The 21,256-nt window shown below is 43.5% G+C and overlaps 1 protein-coding gene across 3 annotated transcripts in view; it reads right to left on the bottom strand.

Moving 5' to 3' along the window:
* Nucleotides 1-21,256, bottom strand: part of wdr17 (WD repeat domain 17) — a 166,405-nt gene that overhangs the window by 108,736 nt on the left and 36,413 nt on the right. For all 3 annotated transcript variants that reach the window (XM_072594584.1, XM_072594585.1, XM_072594583.1), the window contains exons 2-6: nucleotides 13,122-13,250; nucleotides 11,470-11,653; nucleotides 5,790-6,020; nucleotides 4,572-4,823; nucleotides 2,313-2,435 (exon numbers count right to left, since the gene is read on the bottom strand). In XM_072594584.1, coding sequence (XP_072450685.1) covers nucleotides 2,313-2,435; nucleotides 4,572-4,823; nucleotides 5,790-6,020; nucleotides 11,470-11,653; nucleotides 13,122-13,244 — 913 coding nt within the window. In that variant the 5' untranslated portion in view covers nucleotides 13,245-13,250. The remainder of the gene's footprint in view (nucleotides 1-2,312; nucleotides 2,436-4,571; nucleotides 4,824-5,789; nucleotides 6,021-11,469; nucleotides 11,654-13,121; nucleotides 13,251-21,256) is intronic.

Raw genomic sequence — 21,256 nt, 5'->3', positions numbered from 1 at the left:
GCACCACTAATCCAGTAACTGATGGAAACTGGATTAGTGGTGCTGGAAGAGCACAGCAGTTCAGGCAGCATCCAACGAGCAGCGAAATCGACGTTTCGGGCAAAAGCCCTTCATCAGGAATAAAGGCAGTGAGCCTGAAGCGTGGAGAGATAAGCTAGAGGAGGGTGGGGGTGGGGAGAGAGTAGCATAGAGTACAATGGGTGAGTGGGGGAGGAGAGGAAGGTGATAGGTCAAGGAGGAGAGGGTGGAGTGGATAGGTGGAAAAGAAGATAGGCAGGTCGGACAAGTCCGGACAAGTCAAGGAGACAGTGCTGAGCTGGAAGTTTGAAACTAGGATGAGGTGGGGGAAGGGGAAATGAGGAAGCTGTTGAAGTCCACATTGATGCCATGGGGTTGAAGTGTTCCGAGGCGGAAGATGAGGCGTTCTTCCTCCAGGCGTCTGGTGGTGAGGGAGCGGCGGTGAAGGAGGCCCAGGACCTCCATGTCCTCGGCAGAGTGGGAGGGGGAGTTGAAATGTTGGGCCACGGGGCGATTTGGTTGATTGGTGTGGGTGTCTCGGAGATGTTCCCTAAAGCGCTCTGCTAGGAGGCGCCCAGTCTCCCCAATGTAGAGGAGACCACATCGGGAGCAACGGATACAATAAATGATATTAGTGGATGTGCAGGTGAAACTTTGATGGATGTGGAAGGCTCCTTTAGGGCCTTGGATAGAGGTGAGGGAGGAGGTGTGGGCACAGGTTTTACAGTTCCTGTGGTGTCGGGGGAAAGTGCCAGAATGGGAGGGTGGGTTGTAGGGGGGTGTGGACCTGACCAGGTAGTCATGGAGGGAACGGTCTTTGCGGAAGGCGGAAAGGGGTGGGGAGGGAAATATATCCCTGGTGGTGGGGTCTTTTTGGAGGTGGCGGAAATGTCGGTGGATGATTTGGTTTATGCGAAGGTTTGTAGGGTGGAAGGTGAGCACCAGGGGCGTTCTGTCCTTGTTACGGTTGGAGGGGTGGGGTCTGAGGGCGGAGGTGCGGGATGTGGACAAGATACGTTGGAGGGCATCTTTAACCACGTGGGAAGGGAAATTGCGGACTGTAAAGAAGGAGGCCATCTGGTGTGTTCTATGGTGGAACTGGTCCTCCTGGGAGCAGATCCGGTGGAGGCGGAGAAATTGGGAATACGGGATGGCATTTTTGCAAGAGATAGGGTGGGAAGAGGTGTAATCCAGGTAGCTATGGGAGTCGGTGGGTTTGTAAAAAATGTCAGTGTCAAGTCGGTCATCACTAATGGAGATGGAGAGGTCCAGGAAGGGGAGCGAGGTGTCAGAGATGGTCCAGGTAAATTTAAGGTCAGGGTGGAATGTGTTGGTGAAGTTGATGAATTGCTCAACCTCCTCGCGGGAGCATGAGGTGGCGCCAATGCAGTCATCAATGTAGCGGAGGAAGAGGTGGGGAGTGGTGCCGGTGTAATTACGGAAGATCAACTGTTCTACATAGCCAACAAAGAGACAGGCATAGCTGGGACCCATACGTGTGCCCATGACTACGCCTTTGGTCTGGAGGAATTGGGAGGATTCAAAGGAGAAATTGTTAAGGGTGAGGACCAGTTCGGCCAAATGAATGAGAGTGTCAGTGGAAGAGTACTGTTGGGGACGTCTGGAGAGGAAAAAACGGAGGGCTTGGAGGCCCTGGTCATAGCGAATGGAGGTGTAGAGGGATTGGATATCCACTGATGGATGTTCATAAACAGTTTCAGAGTTTTGTTATCAGAAATGCCCATTGCAGTTTTCTGACACATTATATGCAGACGCTGAATGCTGGTTCACCGAGGGCGCAACTTGTCTAAACACAGGGACCAAAATATTGACAAATTATCAGCTCTTCATTTGGTTTTAAAAATGACCTTGATAACTTGGTGATGGTCAGTTCCTCTGCTGCCAGGCAAGTATTGGGGATCCGGTTAATATTAGCATTAATTATCAGTTCTGAGGCCCATTGAATTGCAGGCCATTTGGGCCTCAGGGTGTCTCAGCTTCGGAATGCACTCACTGGGGCCTTACTTCTGAATTGATTTTCTTTGTTCTTTGCTGAAATTTGAAGCAGAATATTGAATTTTTCTTGATCTGAATTTCTCTTGATCTGAATTATGAAGTTCTTAACTGTTTGTCAGCTACTCTCTCCCCCTCATAATCTATGTTAAAAAATTCCATTTACAAGAGATAAGTATCAAAAAATGTATAAATTTGACTTTGATATGGGGACTCTGTAGATCGAATCAATTAAACATAAAAGCCCTATTATAAACTATGACTTTCAAATGACTACCCACATTTTTTCTTTGGTGAAGAGCTCAGCACATGTAAAGCATGAAATCCTGTCTTCTTCAACTTGAAGTTATCAATTGGCGTTGTTCTTGAGACATTCCAAACTCGCAAAACACCAACTTGAGAATCTGAAAATTAGATGAAAGGTATTGAATTATGAGAAAAATAATAGGCAGGCAGCAGGAAAGGTCCATCATTAATCACACTGTTCAGACAATGAGCCAGTTATCATAGTAATATTAGATATCACCAATGTTAGTTTCAAATAAACCTCTCAACTGGAAAGGAGCAAGGAAAATGCAAGAGACTACTGATATAATCCCACTGGCATCCTTGATACAAAATAGTTGAACAAAAGAGAAAAGGCTTGCATTTACTTAGCAATTTTCACAACTTCAGGACATCTCAAAAGGTTTTGCAATGGAATGCAAAGTCAACATTTGTTGCCTATCCCTAAATACCCTCCAGCTGAGTTTGCTTGCTAGGTCATCTCAGAGGGTTGTGAGGCATCAACCTCATGGCTGTGGGTCTGGAGTCACACATAGTCCAGACCCGCTGAAGATGGCAGAGTTGCTTCCCTTAAAGGACATTTACAAACCAGATGGGCCTTTGAAACAATCAGTGATAGTTCCCATCACTGAAATCAACTGGTTTTCAAATCCAGATTTAGTCATGCAGTGGGGGAATTTGAATTCCTGATCCAGAGCATTAGCTTGGGTATTTGGGTTACTAGTCCAGTAACATCACCCTGACACTTACCTGAAAGACAGCATCTCTAAAAATCCAGTACTGCTTCAGGAATGCATGGGAAAGTCAGCTGAGATCACATGCTCAAGGCTTTGTATTGTGACTGGGACTTGCAACCTTTGAACTCTGAGATCAGCAAACCATGGTTGACATCTGATAACTGACATGCAGACATTAAGATTTTTGCTTTTTACTCACAAGAATTAATAGCAAGGCTAAATTAATGTTTACTTTTTTTGGAAGTGACATAAATATCTACATAATTAAACAGGACGAACCATAAATATCAGCACTTGATCAAACAGCATATTTCATGTATGATGTTAAGACTACAAGAGCTGCTTTGCTCTGTCCTCTGGAATGCTCTTGCAAAACCACTTTGCTAAGACATGTTTAAGACTTCATCTCCTATCACCCAAACCGCCTACTTTCTCCATATAACATCACCTGAACTCACTCTTTCTCAGCTCATTGGCTGGTGAAACCCTTACTGCTGATTTTATTATGTGGAGACTTGACTATCCAATGAATTCTTGGTCAGCCACTCCTGTTCCACCCTACATAAACTTAAACTCATTCAAACCTCTATATCCAAATTTGCACCAAGTCCTGTTCCCCTCAGCCTTGCGTCCACTGTCCTATGTTGTTCTCTAGTCTGGCGACATCTCAACCGTAAAATTCTCATCTTTGATTTGAAATGCAGGTTATTGTTGTTTGCTAAGGCCTCACCTCTCCTTATCTCTGTAATCAGTTGGAGCTCTACAAACATCAATGGTAAAAATATGCTGCTAAAATTCTAGGATTCTGTACATCCCTATGTCGGTATTTTCGCCATTATTGACCACGGTTTTTACTGCCTAGGTTCTTGCTTCTGGAACCCTCTTTCTTAACGTCTTCACGTCTTTAAAATGTTCCTTAATAACTACATTTTTGACCAGTCATCTGCCAAATATTACCTTGGTGTCAAACTTGTTTGATAATGCTCCTGTTAAACACCTTGCTAAGTCAGATGCACTTTACGAACACGAATTGTTGTTGTCCTTTGTCTCGGTACATTCTGAAGTCTCAAACCCCATGTCTAATCAAACCACTCCCTTGCAGATTTCCTCATTTAAAACATTTGCTTAGTCTTCTGATGAGTACTTATTTGGGCAAAATGCAATCAAAGTGTAACTTAAAAAAAAGGGACAGGTGACCTTGTCTAGAATCTCCATCTCTGCTTCTCATGGATAATGGAAAAGTGGTGCAAAAAATAGTAGCAGCCTCCAGTTGCATTCCCCATGCCTCGGCCTGACCCAGTCAGAGTTGTTTACCAGCTAGACTCTTGCAGAGTAAATTGTTGTGATTCTTTGAAATTTGGCATTCTTGCATTTACCCTGATGTGTGTGAGATAGAAAGCTTTGGCAAGATGTCTCTTTTATTTTCAGAATTCAGTAAATCATTAGATATCATTGCTTTAAATGAGAAAACACGTTTCGGCATATTTCCTTTTCTGCTGCTGATAATGTTAGTCCTACCTCCAGTTATGAACATCCCTGGAGCACTGGGGACCCAGGCCAGGCACTGCACTGATGCTGCAGCGCTCGGGAAACTGAAGGTTGTAATACAAGAGAGTGACTCGGAATCAACCAATCGAATTCCATTGTGTAGGTTGGCCACCAGTAGGTAGTCAGTGGAGAGTGGATCCCATTCCAGGGCTGTGATTGGATCTTCTTCATCCGTTCCCTCCAATGATTCTGGTCTCAGCACATGCTTCTGACTCTTGGTACCTGGTGTCCATATCACAGAGAAAGTCTGAGCATAGATTCCTAACATTGAATGACTGTCATTTGAACCAAATTAATTAGCTTGAGGCTGGCATATTTTTCACACAATCTCAATGCCATAAAAACAATAATTTAGGGGCATTATCTTTCTGCCACTATCAGACCTCCTGTTAACACAAGGATTAGTGGACTTTGAGCAAAAGGTGCTGTATAGGAGCTGGTAGAGGAAGGACGAAAAGGTGATGAAAAGTGTTATTACACAGAGATTGCTACTAACTTGGCGCTCATTGAGCAAACACAATCATTGATCTTAAAAGGAAATTGGGTATGTTATGAGGGGACTAAGCTTGTAATGCTACGGGATGAAGCAGGAGTGTGTGAATTGCTCTTCAGGGAGGCAGCGTTATCTCTATGGATTGAAAGGTGTGTGCCAAAATGTTTCAATGGTAACAATCTTCTGATCCGTATTCATCCGCATGTCTCTGAAGCACTTACGTAAATGTGAACGTACTCGCCCACCTCTTCATAAGTGACTGCTTTTAAAGACTAATGTGAGGGTGATATTTTAATGTCTGTCTGAGATTGAACAGGTTGATGATGCTCAACAATAGGGTGAAAGTGAGAAGTGTTAAGTGTCTCTCAACTCTAACAGGAACTTCCCTCCTGCCTACCAACCACAGCCCTGGGAGGGTGCTGTCTCCTATTTCTACCTGTTGCTGCACATGTAAATTTTAGCTGCTAGCGTTGGTATGGGGACCCAGATTGCCACGGTGACGGTGACAACAGGCTTCTGGGAGCAAATCAATCTACACTTTCGAAGTAACTAAGATCGTTCTCACAGCAATGTCTATGGATTTGGTTCAGATTGACCTCCGCAGGAGGAAAGGCCAGCCTAGACATTTTAGTGACCCAGTTATCTCACTAACCCAGCTGTAATGATGCATTATTTGAAGTATTACAGAGACTTACCAGGCTGGAAGATGGACAGGCTGCCATCTGTGTGTCCAAAGACCACCTTGCCTTTCTTTCTAGGATGCCATCTGAAAAGGCAGATGTCTGACAGGAAGCTGTGCGCTTCTTTGTGAACCGCTACTCCACAGTCTGCTCCTGAGATTGTCCAGATGTAGAGTGGACCCCGATGAGAGACAAATGCCACTGCCTCACCTGAATTCCAGCACCAACTGAGTGAAGCAGGAATTCCTGAAAGGGTCAGGAGGGGTAGAAGAAAATCATCAGGCTGTTGGATAGCTGTAGGGTCTTTAAAGAAATGGCTAGCGAGATTATTGATATGTTGGCTTTAACATTCTAAAACTGCCCAGTTTTTGGGGAAGACCCCCATAATGTTAGATGATGCACAATGCAACTCCATCAGTCAAAAAAGGAGACAGAAACTACAAATCAATCTCTGTCAGAGAGATAAGTTATTAAATGTCATTGAAGAAGTTATAGCAGGGAACGTGGTAAATTCAAGATAATCATACAGAGTTAATGTGAAAGGGCAGTCATACTTAAGCAATCTAACAGAGTTCTTTGATGTGGTTCGGACAAAGGGGAACCAGTAGATGTACTGCACTTAGATTTCTAGAAGGCATTTGATACAATGCCAGCTCAATTTTTATTGTGGCAATGGTAGTACTTGTTTGGATAGAGGATTGGCTGACTGACAGGAAGCAGAGTATAGGCATAAATAGGCCTTTTCAGTTTGGCAGAATATAATGAGCAGTCTGCCACAGGGATTAATGCTGAGAGCTTCATTCTTTCTAAGTTATATAAATGACTTGGATGAAGGGATGAAAGGTGACGCTGCGAAATTTGTAGATTATACACGGGATGAAACATGGAATCACATCCCACAATGGGAGATGGTGGAATCTGCATTTAAAAAGATATGGAATAAAACATTAGATTAATGGTGACCATCTAACTTGTGTCAATTGTTGTAAAAACTTATCAGTCAGGTTCCTGCCAGGAGAGGTAAGCAGGTAGTGCAGAGGTCTTCTGTAGCTATTCCCCTCTCTAACAGGTTTTGGATACTTTTGCGGGGAACAGCCTCTCAGAGTAAAATAGCAGCAGCAGCCTGGTCTGTGGCACCATGACTGGCTCTGCTGTAAAGCAGGGTTTGGCAAAGTCCAAGCAAGCAACTCTGATAGGGGACTCTCTAGTTAGGGGCACAGACAGGCCCTTCTGCAACCAAAAGTAAGGCTCCAGGATGGTGCATTGTCTTCTTGGTGCCTGGGTCAAGGAGGTCTTTGGGCGGATGCAGCAAATTCTTAAAGGGGAGCATGAGCAATCAGAGGTCATTGTATAGATTGGTACCAAAGACATAGGTGACAAAAGGGATGAAGTCCTACAGAGTGAATATAGGGAGTTAGGCAGGAGGTTAAAAAGCAGTTCCTCAAGGTCTCTGGGTTACTCCTGTTACCATGTGCTAGTGAGAGAAAGAATAAAAGGATAGGGCAGATGAATGTGTGGCTGAATAGCTGGGGGCAGGGATTCAGATTTTTGGATCATTGGGATCTCCTCGAGGGCAAAAGTACAAGAGGGATAGTTGAACTAGAGGGGGACCAATATCTTCGTTGGGGGGGGGGGGGATTTGCTAGAGTTACTTGGGGGGATTTAAACTAGTCTGGCGGGAGTTGGGACCCTAAACAATAATGAGAGAAAAGAGAAGGTTGAGACTAGTGCAGAAGTTGAAGGGAGAACGTTAAAGAGACAAGGCAGGCAAGAGCACAGCAGGAAATGAGGGAAGACTGATGAATTCAGCATCAATTTCAATGCAAGACACTTGGCAGGTAAGACAGATGAACTCAAGTCATGGATGAGTTCATGGAATGGGGGTATCATAGCAATTACAGAAACATGGCTGAGGGAGGAACAGGACTGGCAGCTCAAAGTTCCAGAGTACAGTTGTTGCATGAAGGATAGAGGGGGAGGCAAGAGAGGAGGCGGGTGACACTTTTGATTAGGGAAAACATCATGACAGTACTTAAGAGAGAATATTCTCGAGGGATCATTCAGTGACGCCAGTATGTGGAACTGAGAAAAAAGAAGTGGGTGATCACATTGATGACATTGTACTATAGGCTTCCCAATAGACAAAGGGAAATTGAGGAACGACTATATACGGGGATAGCAGGAATGTATAAGAATAGTAGGGTTGTAATGGTAGGGTTCTAACTTTCGAAACATAGACTAGGCTTGCCATAGTGTTAAGGGCTTCGATGGGGAGAATTTGTTAAGTGTGTTCAAGAAAACTTTCTCAATCAATGTGCAGATGGCCCTAGTAGAGATATTGAGCTCTGGTCAAGAAAAAGGAGGAGGCATATGACAAGTATAGACAGCTGGGATCGAGTGAATTCCTTGAGGAGTATTGAGGGTGTGGGAGTACACTTAAGAGGGAAAACAGAAGGGCAAAAAGGGATCATGAGATACCCTTGGCAGATCAGGTATTGGAGAATCTGAACAGATACTACAAGTATATTAAGGGCAAAAGGGAAACTAGGGAGAGAACAGGGCCCTTAAACATCTGCGAAGTGGAACTGCAGGAGGCGGGTGAGATACTAAATTAATATTTTGTGTTAGTATTTACTGTGGAGAAGGACATGGAACCTAGGGAACTTGGAGAAATAAATATTGATGTCTTGAAAAGAAAAACACATTACAGAAGAAGTGGTACTGAGGTCTTAAAACACATATGGCTAGATAAATCCTCGGGACCTGATTAAGTGTGATACAGGACATTGTGGGAAGCTAGGGAAGAAATTGCACGGCCGCTAGCAGAGATATATACATCATCAATGGCCATGGGTTCGGTGCCAGTAAATTGGCAGGTGACTAATGTTGTGCCATTATGTTAAGCAAGGAAAAGCCAAGGAACTACAGACCGGGAAGCTTAATTTCAGCAGTGGGTAAGGCCATAGAACCCCCATAATGTGGAAGCAGGCTTTTCAACCTATCGAGTCTACACCAACCTCTGAACAGCATCCCACCAAAACCCATCTCCCTATCCTGCCCCTGCATTTACCAAGGCTAATCCATCTTGCCTGCACATCTTTGTACTATGGGAAGAAAGTAGAGCAGCTGGAAGAAACACACACTGACACTGGGAAAATGTGCAAACTCCACACTGACAGTTACTCAAGACTGGAATTGAACCGAAGCAGCAGTGCTAACCACTTGGCCACCATGCCATCCATTTTGCTGGATGGCATTCTGAGAGACAGGATCAACATGCATTTGGAAAGACAAAGACTGATTTGAGATGGCCAGCCTGGCTTTGGTGTGGGAAATTGTGTGTTAGAAATTTACTTGAGTTTTTTGGAGAGGTGACCAGGAAGACCGATGAGGGCCAGTGTGATAGATATTGTCAACACGGACTTTAACAATGCCTTCATTAAGGTATTGCATGCTAGACCAGTTCATAAGGTTTGGTCACATGGGATCCAGGGAGGTCTAGCCAATTGGATACAAAATTGTCTTGATGGTAGGAGACAGAGGGTGGTGGTAAACAGTCGCTTTCAAACTGGAAGTTTGTGAAGAGCAGTGTGTTGCAAGGATCGGTGCTGGGTCCAGTGCTGTTCATCATTTATATAAAAGGTTTGGATGAGAATATACGAGGCACAGATAGTAAGTTTGCAGATGACACCAAAATTGGTTTTACAGTGGACAGTGAAGAGGTTATCAATGAGTACAATGGGATCTTGATCAACTGGGTCATCGAATGGCAGATGGAGTTTAATTCAGATAAATGCGAGGTGTTGCATTTTACTAAGACAAACCAGGGCAGGACTACACAGTTAATCATAGGACTCTGGGCAAATAGAGAGACTGACAGTTCCTTGAAAGTGACATTGCAGATAGACAGGGTGGTGAAGGAGACGTTAGCACACTTGCATTCATTGGTCACAGCAATGAGTATAGGAGTTGGGACGTCATGTTCCAGCTGTATAAGGCATTGATAAGGACATATTTGGAGTACTGCATAAAATTCTGGCTGCTCTGCCATAGGAAGGATGTTATTAAACTGGAAAGGGTGCAAAAAAAGGGTGTTACTGAGACTGGAAGGTTTGAATTATGAGGAGAGGCTGGATAGACTGGGGCTTTTATCCCTGAAGCATAGGAGGCTAAAGGATGACCTTATAGACTTTTACAAAATCACAAAGGACATAGATAAGGTGAATAGCCAAGATCTTTTCTTCAGGGTAGGGGATCCAAAACTAGAGAGCGTAAAGTTTAAGGTGAGAGGGGTAACTTTTTCACACAGAGAGTGGTACGCATATGGAACAAGTTGCCAGAGGGAGCAGTAGAGGTGAGTACAATTGCAACAAGTAAAAGACGTTTGGAATGGCACTTGGATAGAAAAGGTTTAGAGGGATAAGGGCCAAATGCAGGCATATGGGATTAGTTTAAGTTAGTTATGGTGGTCGACGTGGATGAGTTGTTCCAAAGGGCCTGTTTCCATGCTGTATACCTCAATGATCCGATGACTCTATCTGGTTCACTAATGTCTGTTGGAGAAGGAAGTTGGCAATCATTACCGATCTGGCCTTCAAACCCACAACAATACAGTTGACTCTTAATTGTGCTCTGGCCAATTAGGAGAGATAAATAGAAAATAAGTTGTGAAGAGGACAGGAGAATATACATATATGGAGATAGGTTATGTGAATGGGCAAGTGTGTGGCAAATGGAGTATAATATGGGAGCTCTAAGATGCTGAGGGATCTGGGTGTCCTGGTGCATGAATTACAAAAGACTAGCAGTCAGTTGCAACAAGTAATTGAGAAAGCTAATGTTATCATTAATTCTGGTGGGAATTGGATCCAAAAGTAGTTATACTGTGTGTTGGTGAATCTACATCTGCAGAACTTGGACTCCTTATTTAAGGAAGAATGTAAATGTATTGGAGGCAGTTCAGGAGTGTTTACCAGACTAATACCTAGAAAAGGCAGGTTAGCTTATGAGGAAAGATTGGATAAGTTATGACTGGATTCTCTGGAGTTTTGAAATGTGAGAGAAGACTTGTTTAAAATACATAAGATCCCTAGGTATTTTGACAGGGCATATGTTGAAATGCTTCTTCTTATGAGAGAATCTAGGATTAGAGCGTCACTGCCCATTTAAAATAGAGGTAGAGCCAGAGAGTTGTGTGTCTTTGATACTCTCTTCTTAAAAAGATAGTGGAAGCAGAGTCTTCAAATATATTTAGGTTAGATTCTTGGTAAGCGAGGTGAGTGAAAGGTTATCAGGATGTGGATTGGAGGTTACAATCAGATCAATCATGAGCTTAGTTTTTTTATTCACTTATAAGATGTGGGTGTCACTGGCTAGGCCAGCACTTTTTGTCCATCTCTACTTGGCCAGAGCGCAATTAAGAGTCAACCATATTGCTGTGGGTAAGGAGTCAATTGTGGACCAGACCAGGTAAAGATAACAAATATATTTTTATGGTGAATTTGTCAGCCTTTGAGGTGAACATTTGGTGAACATCACTACACAGTTGAAAAAGGCAGTTTATAGTGCACAGTCAAATCAAAATATTAATCTGGAAAACCTCATTTATTTTCTCCAAACATTATTCTGTCTCCTGGCAATATAAAAACAAAGACTGTGGCCGTCACTCACCAGCAGTGTCTAAAGGGGACTATACCTTTTGTGTTGTCCAGTCTTGCTATCACCTTTTGTTCAGCCACATTCCAGATGATAATGAGGTTGTCAGCACTTGCGCTGGCAAACATGTCAGGGTTGTGAGGACACCACGAGATAGCTGTGATGGTCTTCTTGTGTTCAGACATAATTGCGTAAAGTTTGAATTCATTGTACCTGTGATCAAGCTGAGTCATACAACAAAAGAAAATTAGAATGCAATTTTTAATAGTTCGCAGTTGAGAGCTCCTTTAGAATTTCATGATCCTATTTCCTTGTCTATTTTTTTGCAGGGTTAAATATTTTGGTAAAGGCAAAGTTTGGATCCAGCATGAAAAGGGTTGCAACTGAAGAACCACTGTCTCAATGCCAGCATATCAGATAACCCTCAGACTGGTACTGATAGAGTCCATCCGGGGGTCTTAAAAGAAATGATAAATGAGATAGTTGGTGCACTGTTCTTAATTTTCCAAATTTCCCTAGATTTGAGAGCTTCCATTTGATTAGAAAATAGTTGATGCAATTTCTTTATTCAAAAAAGAATGGGAAAAGAAAGTAGGAGGGCTGTTAGCTTAACATCTGACAATGGTAGGTGTTATTATTAAATAAATTAAAGCACGGGCACTTACAAATGTTTCAGGTAACCAGGCAGAGTCAACATGGTTTAATAAAAGAGATAAAGGTGAACTTGTGGATGCACTGTACATAGATTTCCAGAAAGCATCTGATAAGTTGCCTTCTCAAAGGACACTTCAGAAAATCAAAAGCTCATGATGTAGGGGGTAACATGGATAGAAGATTAACAAGAAACAGAGTGTAGGCTTAAATGGCTCTATTTCTAGCTGACAAATTGTACCATGTTATGTCACAGCTGTCTGGGGCCTTATACTTTTCCAGTTTATATAAATGATTTGGAAAATGATGGAACATTTGGTTGCTTAATTTATGGATCACACGAAGTATTAAGTCTGTTTTTCACTCCACAGATGTTCCCAAAGCTGTTTTTATTTCAGATTTCCAGGCACTTTTTATTTCCTCTCATCAGAGGTGGGATATTTGCTTAATACTGAACTGCAATACAACAGCCCAAAAAAGTTGAAGTGGAAAAATATACACTCTCCACTTCTCGACACTCACTCCCAGGACATGATATGTAGGAGCCTGCTATCATGGATAGGATTTGGAAGCTGGAAAATAAGCTACCTCCGCATTTATTATCCTTTAAATACAGTATGGTTATAATAAGGTAACAAAGGTGAGAAATTACAGTGCCAACTTTCTTTTAAAAATCCACATGGCCATGTGACTTTATTTCCTAATGAGGAGATGCCAGTGTTGGACTGGGGTGGACAAACTTAAAAATCACACAACACCAGGTTATAGTCCAACAGGTTTATTTGGAAGCACTAGCTTTTGGAGGAGCAGCACTTCGAGAGCTAGTGCTTCCAAATAAACCTGTTGGATTATAACCTGGTGTTGTGTGATTTTTAACCTCATTTCCTGTTTGCCCAATTTATAGATCCACAATGTGTGTATTCTAACTCGAAAATTAAGGTCAAATCCAAAAAATATTCCCTACTGAATAGAGTCAAGAAGTCTGTACAGACTGATTGATGAGTATTTTTCTCGACTGCTTACCTGTTGCATTTGACTTACCTGATAAACATATATCGCCAGTGTAGCACAATATGCAAATCTGTCTCCACTGGCGACGCAAACATCTTTGTTCCAAGGCTGACAGCCAGCAGCCAGAAGCCCGACCTGTTTAACCTGAGACATCTTCACCTGTGAACACATAACAGTGTGTAACATGATTCAAGTCCATGATCCAATGGCTATTGGATTGAGATGTTTGTTGAACAGGATCAAAGGAAACCAGGAACCCCAACTTAGTTCACACTTCATCGACCATACGGAATGGCCTTCAAGCAGTGACAGTGGAATGAGAAAGATGTATAATACATTGGGGAAACAAAGCATAGACTAGGTGACTGTTTCACAAAACACCTACGTTCTGCCTGCAAAAATGACCCAGAGCTTCCAGTTGCTTGTCACTTCAACACACCACCCTATTCCCTGGTAAATATCTCTGTCTCAGGCTTTACAGGAAGGACGTGGAAGATTTGGAACGGGTTTAGAGGCTATTTACTAGGATATTGCCTGGTATGGAGGAAAGGTCTTAGGAGGAAAGGTTGAGGGACTTGAGGCTGTTTTCGTTAGAGTGAAGAAGGTTGAGAGATGACTTAATTGAGACATATAAGATAGTCAGAGAGTTAGATAGGTTGGACAGGGAGAGCTTTTTTCCTTGGATGGTGATGGGTATCACGAGGGGGCATAGCTTCAAATTGAGGGGTGATAGATGTAGGGCAGATGTCAGAGGTAGTTTCTTTACTCAGAGAGTAGTAGGTGTATGAAATGCACTGCCTGCAACAGTAGTAGACGCACCAATTTTATGGGTATTTAAATGGTCATTGTATAGGCATATGGACAAGAATAAAATAGTGTATGTTAGATGGGCTTCAGATTGGTTCCACAGGGCGGCACAACATTGAGGGCAGAAGGGCCTGAACTGTGCTGTAATGTTCTATGTTCTATAAATAAATGGGAGATGGGTGGGGCTGGGGGCAAAGTTAGCTGGGAATGAGATAGGTAGGGGAAGGTGGGGGTGAACGCGATAGGTCGGATTGGAGGGTGGAGCAGATAGATGGGAAGGAAGATGGATACGTAGGACAGTTCAAGAGGATGGTGCCAAGTTGGAAGGTTGGGATTGGGATAAGGTCGGGGGGAGGGGAAATGAGGAAACTGGTGAAATCCACGTTGATCCCGTGTGGTTGGAAGGTCCCAAGGTGGATGCTGAGGGATTCTTCCTCCAGGTGTCGGGTGGTCAGGGTTTTGCAAGGGAGGATGCCCAGGACCTAAATGTCCTTGACGGAGTGGGAGGGAGAGTTAAAGTGCTCAGCCACAGGGTGGGAGGGTTGGTCAGTATGAGTGTCCCTGAGATGTTCTCTGAAATGATCTGCAAGTTGGCATCCTGTCGCCCCAATGTAGAGGAGACCATATTGGGTGCAATAGATACAGTAGGTGACATGTGTGGAGGTACAGGTAAATGTCTGTCAGATGTGGAAGCATCCTTTGGGGCCATGGACAGAGGTGAGAGGGGAGGTATGGGTGCAGGCTTTGCACCTCTTGCAGTGAGAGGGGAAGGTGCTGGGATGGGAAATTGGGTCGGTGTAGCACATGGACTTGACAAGGGAGTCACTGAAGGAATGGTCTCTCCGAAACAGATTAGGGTGGGAGGGAAATATATGTCCGGTGGTGAGATCTGTTTATAGGTGGTGGAAATGGAGGATGACGCGATGTATCCAGAGGTTGGTATGGTGTAAGGAAACTAACCCCACAGTGGCTGAACACTTTAATTCCCCCTCCCATTCTACCAAGGACATGCAGGTTCTGGGTCTCCTCCATCACCAAACCCTTGCCACATGCGCCTGGAGGAAGAATGCCTCATCTTCCACCTTGGGACCCTCCAACCACACAGGATCAATGTGGATTTCACCAGTTTCCCCATTTCCTCTTCCTCCATCTTATCGCAGTCGCAACCTTCCAACTCGGCGCTGCCCTCCTGAATGCCGCTACCTGTCCATCTTCCTTCCCACCTATCTGCTCCACCCTCTAATCTGACCTATCACTATCACCCGCACCTTGATCGCATTCCCAACTATCTTCCTCCCAGCTCCACCCTTCTCCCATTTATCTCTCAGCTCCCTTGGCCCACAAACCTCATTCTTAATGAAGAGCTTCTGCCCAAAACATTGATTCTCCAACACTGCTGCCTGACCTCCTGTGCTTTTCCAGCACCACATTCTTCGACTCTGATCTCCAGCATTTGCAGTTCTCACTTTCTCCCATTGTTATAGGAATTCGCTCTTTTCCTTGTGGACAAGGCAGTAAGCAACCTTATTCCTTGATTTTATCGCTTTCTCTTCTGAAGCCTCTATTGGGTGTTGATCCAGTTCCATGACAGTGTTACTTCATTTTATCAGTGACGTGAAATAGCGAAGGTCAGCATTTTTCTGCAATTTGCAGATGCTAGCACTGATCCCAATCCTATGCTCAGATATTTTCACATGAGCAGAAAATGATCTGTGTTTCTAGGAATGATGCATTTATTCCGACATCCTGTTTACTTGTTAACCGATTCTCAATCTAGATGAGTGTATTACCCTCAATCCCTTGTGCTTTAGGTTTATTTACTCACCTCCACCATGGGACCTTCTCATAGGTATTTAATAGATATGCTTCAGAAATGGCTGCTCCCCTAACCAAGCTGCTCCAGTACACCTACAACACTGGCATCCAGCTGACAATGTGAAAAATTGCCCAGGTATCTCCTATGCACAAAGAAGCAGGACAAATCCAAATTGGCCAATGACTGCCCTATCAGTTCACTCTGGATCATCAGCAAAGTGATGCATGTCATCATTGACAATGGTGTCTAGTGACACTTACTCAGCAATCATCTGCTCACTGATGGGCTCCTTCAGGACCATTCAGTCCCTGACTTCATTACAACCTTGAACTAAATGTGGATGAAAAATTCATAAGGTGAGAATGACTGCCCCTGATATCAGACATCGAGTGCACTATGGAACCCTAGCCATTCTGGAGTCAATAAGAATCAGGGAGAAAACTCCACTCATTAAAGAGGTACATACCACTTAGAGTCATAGAGTCCTAGTGATATACAGCATGAAAACAGATCCTTCGGTCCAACTCGACCATACCGACCAGATATCCTAAATTAATTTAGTCCCATTTGCCAGCATTTGGCCCAGGTCCCTCTAAACCCTTCCTATTCATATACCCATCCAGATACCTTTGAAATGTTGTATTTGTAACAGCCTCCACCACTTCCTCTGGCAGCTCATTCCATACACACAACGTTCTCTGTGTGAAAAAGTTGCCCTTTAGGTCTCTTTTATATCTTTCCCCACTCGCCCTAAACCTATGCCCTCTAGTTCAGGACTCCTCCAACCCAGGGAAAAGACCTTGTCTATTTAGGAGAAAGTGAGGATTGCTGGAGATCAGAGTTGAAGAGTGTGGTGTTTGAAAAGCACAGCAGGTTGGGCAGCATCCAAGGAGCAGGAGAATTTACGATTCGGGCAAAAGCCCTTCATCAAGAATGAGACTTGTCTATTTCCCCTATCCATGCCCCTCAGGATTTTATAAACCTCTATAAGGTCACCCCTCAACCCAATTATGAGGAGACCATCACAACAATATAAAAAGGTTTTTATGATTAATACATGAATTATGTAGACCATACCTTATCCCTCAGTTTGCTGACAATGTTGTAATGTGACAGAAGGAAAACAAGTTTAGCCAAGGAACTATGTGCACATGGCTAACTCCAAATTTCTGATTGTTAAACTCAAACCTCATAAGAAGGTTTTCATCACTGGAAGCCACCAATCTCTGTCACCATAAGGCCATAAGTCATAGGAGTGGAAGCAAGGCCATTCGGCCCATCAAGTCCACTCTGCCATTGAATCATGGCTGATGGGTGTTTCAATTCCACTTACCCACACTGTCCCCATAGCCCTTAATTCCTTGTGACACCAAGAATTTATAAATCTTTGCCTTAAAGACACCCAACGTCCCGGCCTCCACTGTGCTACATGGCAATAAATTCCACAGGCCCACCACTCTCTGTCTGAAGAAATGTCTCCTCATTTTCATTCTAAATTGACCCCGTCTAATTTTAAGGCTATGCCCAAGGGTCCTAATTTCTCCGCCTAATGGAAGCAATTTCCCAGTGTCCCAGCCAATGCATTATCTTGTAAGTTTCTATTAGGTCTCCCCTCAACCTTCTAAACTCTAATGAATATAATCTCAGGATCCTCAGCTGATCATCATATGTTCCAGGGATCATCTGTGTGAATCTCCGCTGGACACGCTCCAGTGCCAGTAAGTCCTTCCTGAGGTGTGGGGCCCAAAATTGGTCACAGTATTCTAAATGGGGCCTAACGAGAACTTTACAAAGTCTCAGAAGCACATCTCTGATTTATATTCCAACTCTCTTGAGATAAATGACAACATTACATTTGCTTTCTTAATCACGGACACAACCTGCAAATCAACTTTCAGAGAATCCTGTACTAGAACTCCCAGATCCCTTTGTACTTTGGCTTTATGAATTTTCTCACCATTTATAAAATAGGCCATGCCTGTGTTCTTTTTTCCAAAGTGCAAGACCTCCCATTTGCTCACAGTGAATTTCATCAGCCATTTCTTGGACACTCTCCTAAACTGTTTAAATCTTTCTGCAGACTCCCCACCTCCTCAGAACTACCTGCCTGTCTGCCTAATGTCATATCATCAGTGAACTTCACCAGAATGCCCCTAGTCCCTTCATCCAGATCATTAATATATAAAGTGAACAGCTGCGGCCCCAACACTGAACCTTGTGGGATCCCACTTGGCACCAGCTGCCATTCCGAAAAAGAACTTTTTAACTTTTTATCCCAACTCTCTGCCTTCTGTCAGATAGCCAATCCTCAATATATGCCAGTAGCTCACCTCGAACACCATGGACACTCACCTTACTCAGCAGCCTCCCGTGAGGCACCTTATCAAAGGCCTTTCGAAAGTCTAGATAGATAACATCCACTGGGTTTCCTTGGTCTAACCTACTTGTTACCTCTTCAAAGAACTCTAACAGGTTTGTCAGGCACGACCTCTCTTTACTAAATCCATGCTGATTTGGTCTAATCCAACCCTGCACTTCCAAGAATTTAGAAATTTCATCCTTTATGATGGATTCTAGAATTTTACCTACAACCAAGGTTAGGTTAATTGGCCTATAATTTTCCATCTTTTGTCTTGATCCTTTCTTCAACAAGGGAGTTACAACAGTGATTTTCCAATCATCTGGGACTTTCCTTGACTCCAATGATTTTTGAAAGATCACAGTCAGTGCCTCCGCTATTTCCTCAGCCACCTCCCTCAGAACTCTAGGATGTAGCCCATTGGGGCCAGGAGATTTTTCAATTTTTAGATCTTTTAGTTTTTCTAGCACTTTCTCTTTTGTAATGGCTACCATATGCAACTCTACCCCCTGACTCTCCTTAATTGTTGGGGTATTAGTCATGTCTTCCACTGTGAAGACTGACACAAAGTACTTATTAAGTTCTTCAACTATTATCCTTATCTCCCAGGGGGTGGCACGGTGGCACAGTGGTTAGCACTGCTGCCTCACAGCGCCAGAGACCTGGGTTCAATTCCTGACTCAGGTGACTGACTGTGTGGAGTTTGCACATTCTCCCCGTGTCTGCGTGAGTTTCCTCCGAGTGCTCCGGTTTCCTCCCACAGTCCAAAGATGTGCAGGTCAGGTGAATTGGCCATGCTATATTGCCCATAGTGTTAGGTAAAGGGGTAAATGTTGGGGAATCGGCGGGTTGGTGTGGACTTGTTGGGCCAAAGGGCCTGTTTCCACACTGTAAGTAATCTAATCTAATCACTAGCCTTCCAGCATCAATTTGGAGTGGTCCAATTTCTACATGTGTCTCTTATGTATTGAAAGAAACTATTATTACAATTTCTAATATTACTGGCTAGCTTATCCCCATATTTGATCCTCTCCTTCCTTTTTTTTTGTTTGTTATAGTTTGTTTGTATTTGTAGTCTTCCCAACCTTCTGATTTCCCAGTGCTCTTGGCCACTTTATAGGCTCTCTCTTTTTCTTTGATACATTTCCTGACTTCTTTTGTCAGCCATGGCTGTCTAACCCTTCCCTGGATAATTTTTCAGAACAAGATGCAGCATGTCATCATAGTAATGTCCTAGGCTTAAATATCTAAAGCTGCTCCATCATGTCTAACCCTCATGTAACAAGTAGACATGCTCACCGACAATCGAACAGCGTTCAGCAGCATTTGCACTACCTCAGATACTGAAGCAATCTGTGTCCAGATGCAGCAAGATGTGGACAACATCCAGGATTGGTTTACAACTGGCAAGTCAATTCGTGCCATAAAAGTGCCAGGCATTGACCACTGTCATGCCTCACTTGAGAGAAAGTGAGGACTGCAGGTGCTGGAGAGTCAGAGTCGAAAAGTGTGGTGCTGGAAGAGCACAGCAGGTCAGGCAATATCAGAGGAGTAGAGGAATCTACATTTTGAGCAAACCCCCTTCATCAGAAACCCTCCTGCTTCTTGGTTGCTGCCTGACCGACCTGCTGTGCTTTTCCAGCGCCACACTGTTTGGCCATGCCCTCTCCTGGCTAACATGCTGAAAACAAGTCTCACTATTCCCAGCGTTGTTACAAAAGTTACAAATTCTACCAAAGGGCACAAAGCCCTCAGTTTACCTGATGGATAGACCTAGGTAAACAGTAAACATGAACCAGGTTTCTGTACTTAAGAAGAGGTCTTATTTATTACAAATAAATATTCAAACCAGAGGTAAACAAGTACATAAGTGGCTGAATCTCAATTCTTAAACAGACTTCCAGAACCAGGCTGTCTGCCAAACATGTCCCCTATTATTTGAACACTGCAACAGTAAATAAACTCAGTAACCTACATTTTAAAAGAACAGCAATTCCTTCTTCAATTCTTATTGTAAAACAGTCCTTTTTCTGAAATCAATCCACAATCAAAACTGAAGTGAAATGAAAAGAAACAGTCTTTCCACCATCTCCAACAAGAAAGAATCCAATCATCTTCTCTTGATGTTCAAAAGCTTCCCCACCACTGAATCCCACCACTATCAACATCCTGGGATTACCACTGACCAGCGGTTGAACTGGATGAATGGCCATAAGAGTAAGTCACAGGCTAACAAATCCTGCAAGTCGCTCACCTCCTGCCCCATCTACAATGCACAAGTCTGGAGTTGATGGCGTACTCCCCACTTGCCTGGATGGTGCAGCTCCACCAGCACTCAAGAAACTCAACATCATCCAGGGAAAAGCACCTGTGGGATTACCACACCATCAACATTCACTCTCTTCAGCAATAAGGCGCAGTAGCAGCAATGTGCACCATCCCTGCACTGCAGGAACTCACCAAGATTCCTTTAACAGTATACTTCAAACCCCTGACCTTTATCACCCAGAAGGAGAAGGGTAATGGATGCAGAGGAACAACACCATCAAAAAAATTCAGATTTTTTAAATTCAGCATCTGTCTTGGTGGAATTCAAACCCATTCCCATAAGCTGCGGGTTTGAGTTTCTAGTTCAGCCTCCTCACATGTTAGGAGTAAAGGTTGAGTCACCATTGTCACGTTCTCTCATTACAGACACAGAGATGTCGCAGCTGTACAAAACTCTGGTGCAGCTGCACTTGGGGTATTGCATACAGTTCTGGTCACTGCATTATAGGAAGGATGTTGGAAAGGGTTCAGAGACGATTTATCAGGATGTTGCCTGATATGGAGGGAAGGTCTGATGAGAAAAGGCTGAGGGACTTGAGGCTGTTTTTTGTTCGAGAGAAGAAGGTTGAGAGGTGACTTAATTGAGACATACAAGATAATCAGAGGGTTAGATAGGGTGGACAGTGAGACCCTTTTTCTTCAGATGATAATTGTTGGCACAAGGGGACATAACTTTAAATTGAAGGGTGATAGATATAGGACAAATGTCAGAGGTAGTAGGGGCATGGAACGCACTGCCTGCAACCGTAGTAGATTCGCCAACTTTAAAGGCACTTAAATGGTCATTGGATAAATATATGGAGGAAAATGGAATAATATAAGATAGTCTTCAGATTGGTTCCACAGGTCAGCACA

The sequence above is a fragment of the Chiloscyllium punctatum genome, chromosome 2 (assembly GCF_047496795.1).
Source record: "Chiloscyllium punctatum isolate Juve2018m chromosome 2, sChiPun1.3, whole genome shotgun sequence".
In the NCBI taxonomy this organism is placed as follows: domain Eukaryota; kingdom Metazoa; phylum Chordata; class Chondrichthyes; order Orectolobiformes; family Hemiscylliidae; genus Chiloscyllium; species Chiloscyllium punctatum.
Note: the sequence above shows the minus strand (reverse complement) of the source record. Positions and strands in the feature narration are given on the sequence as shown.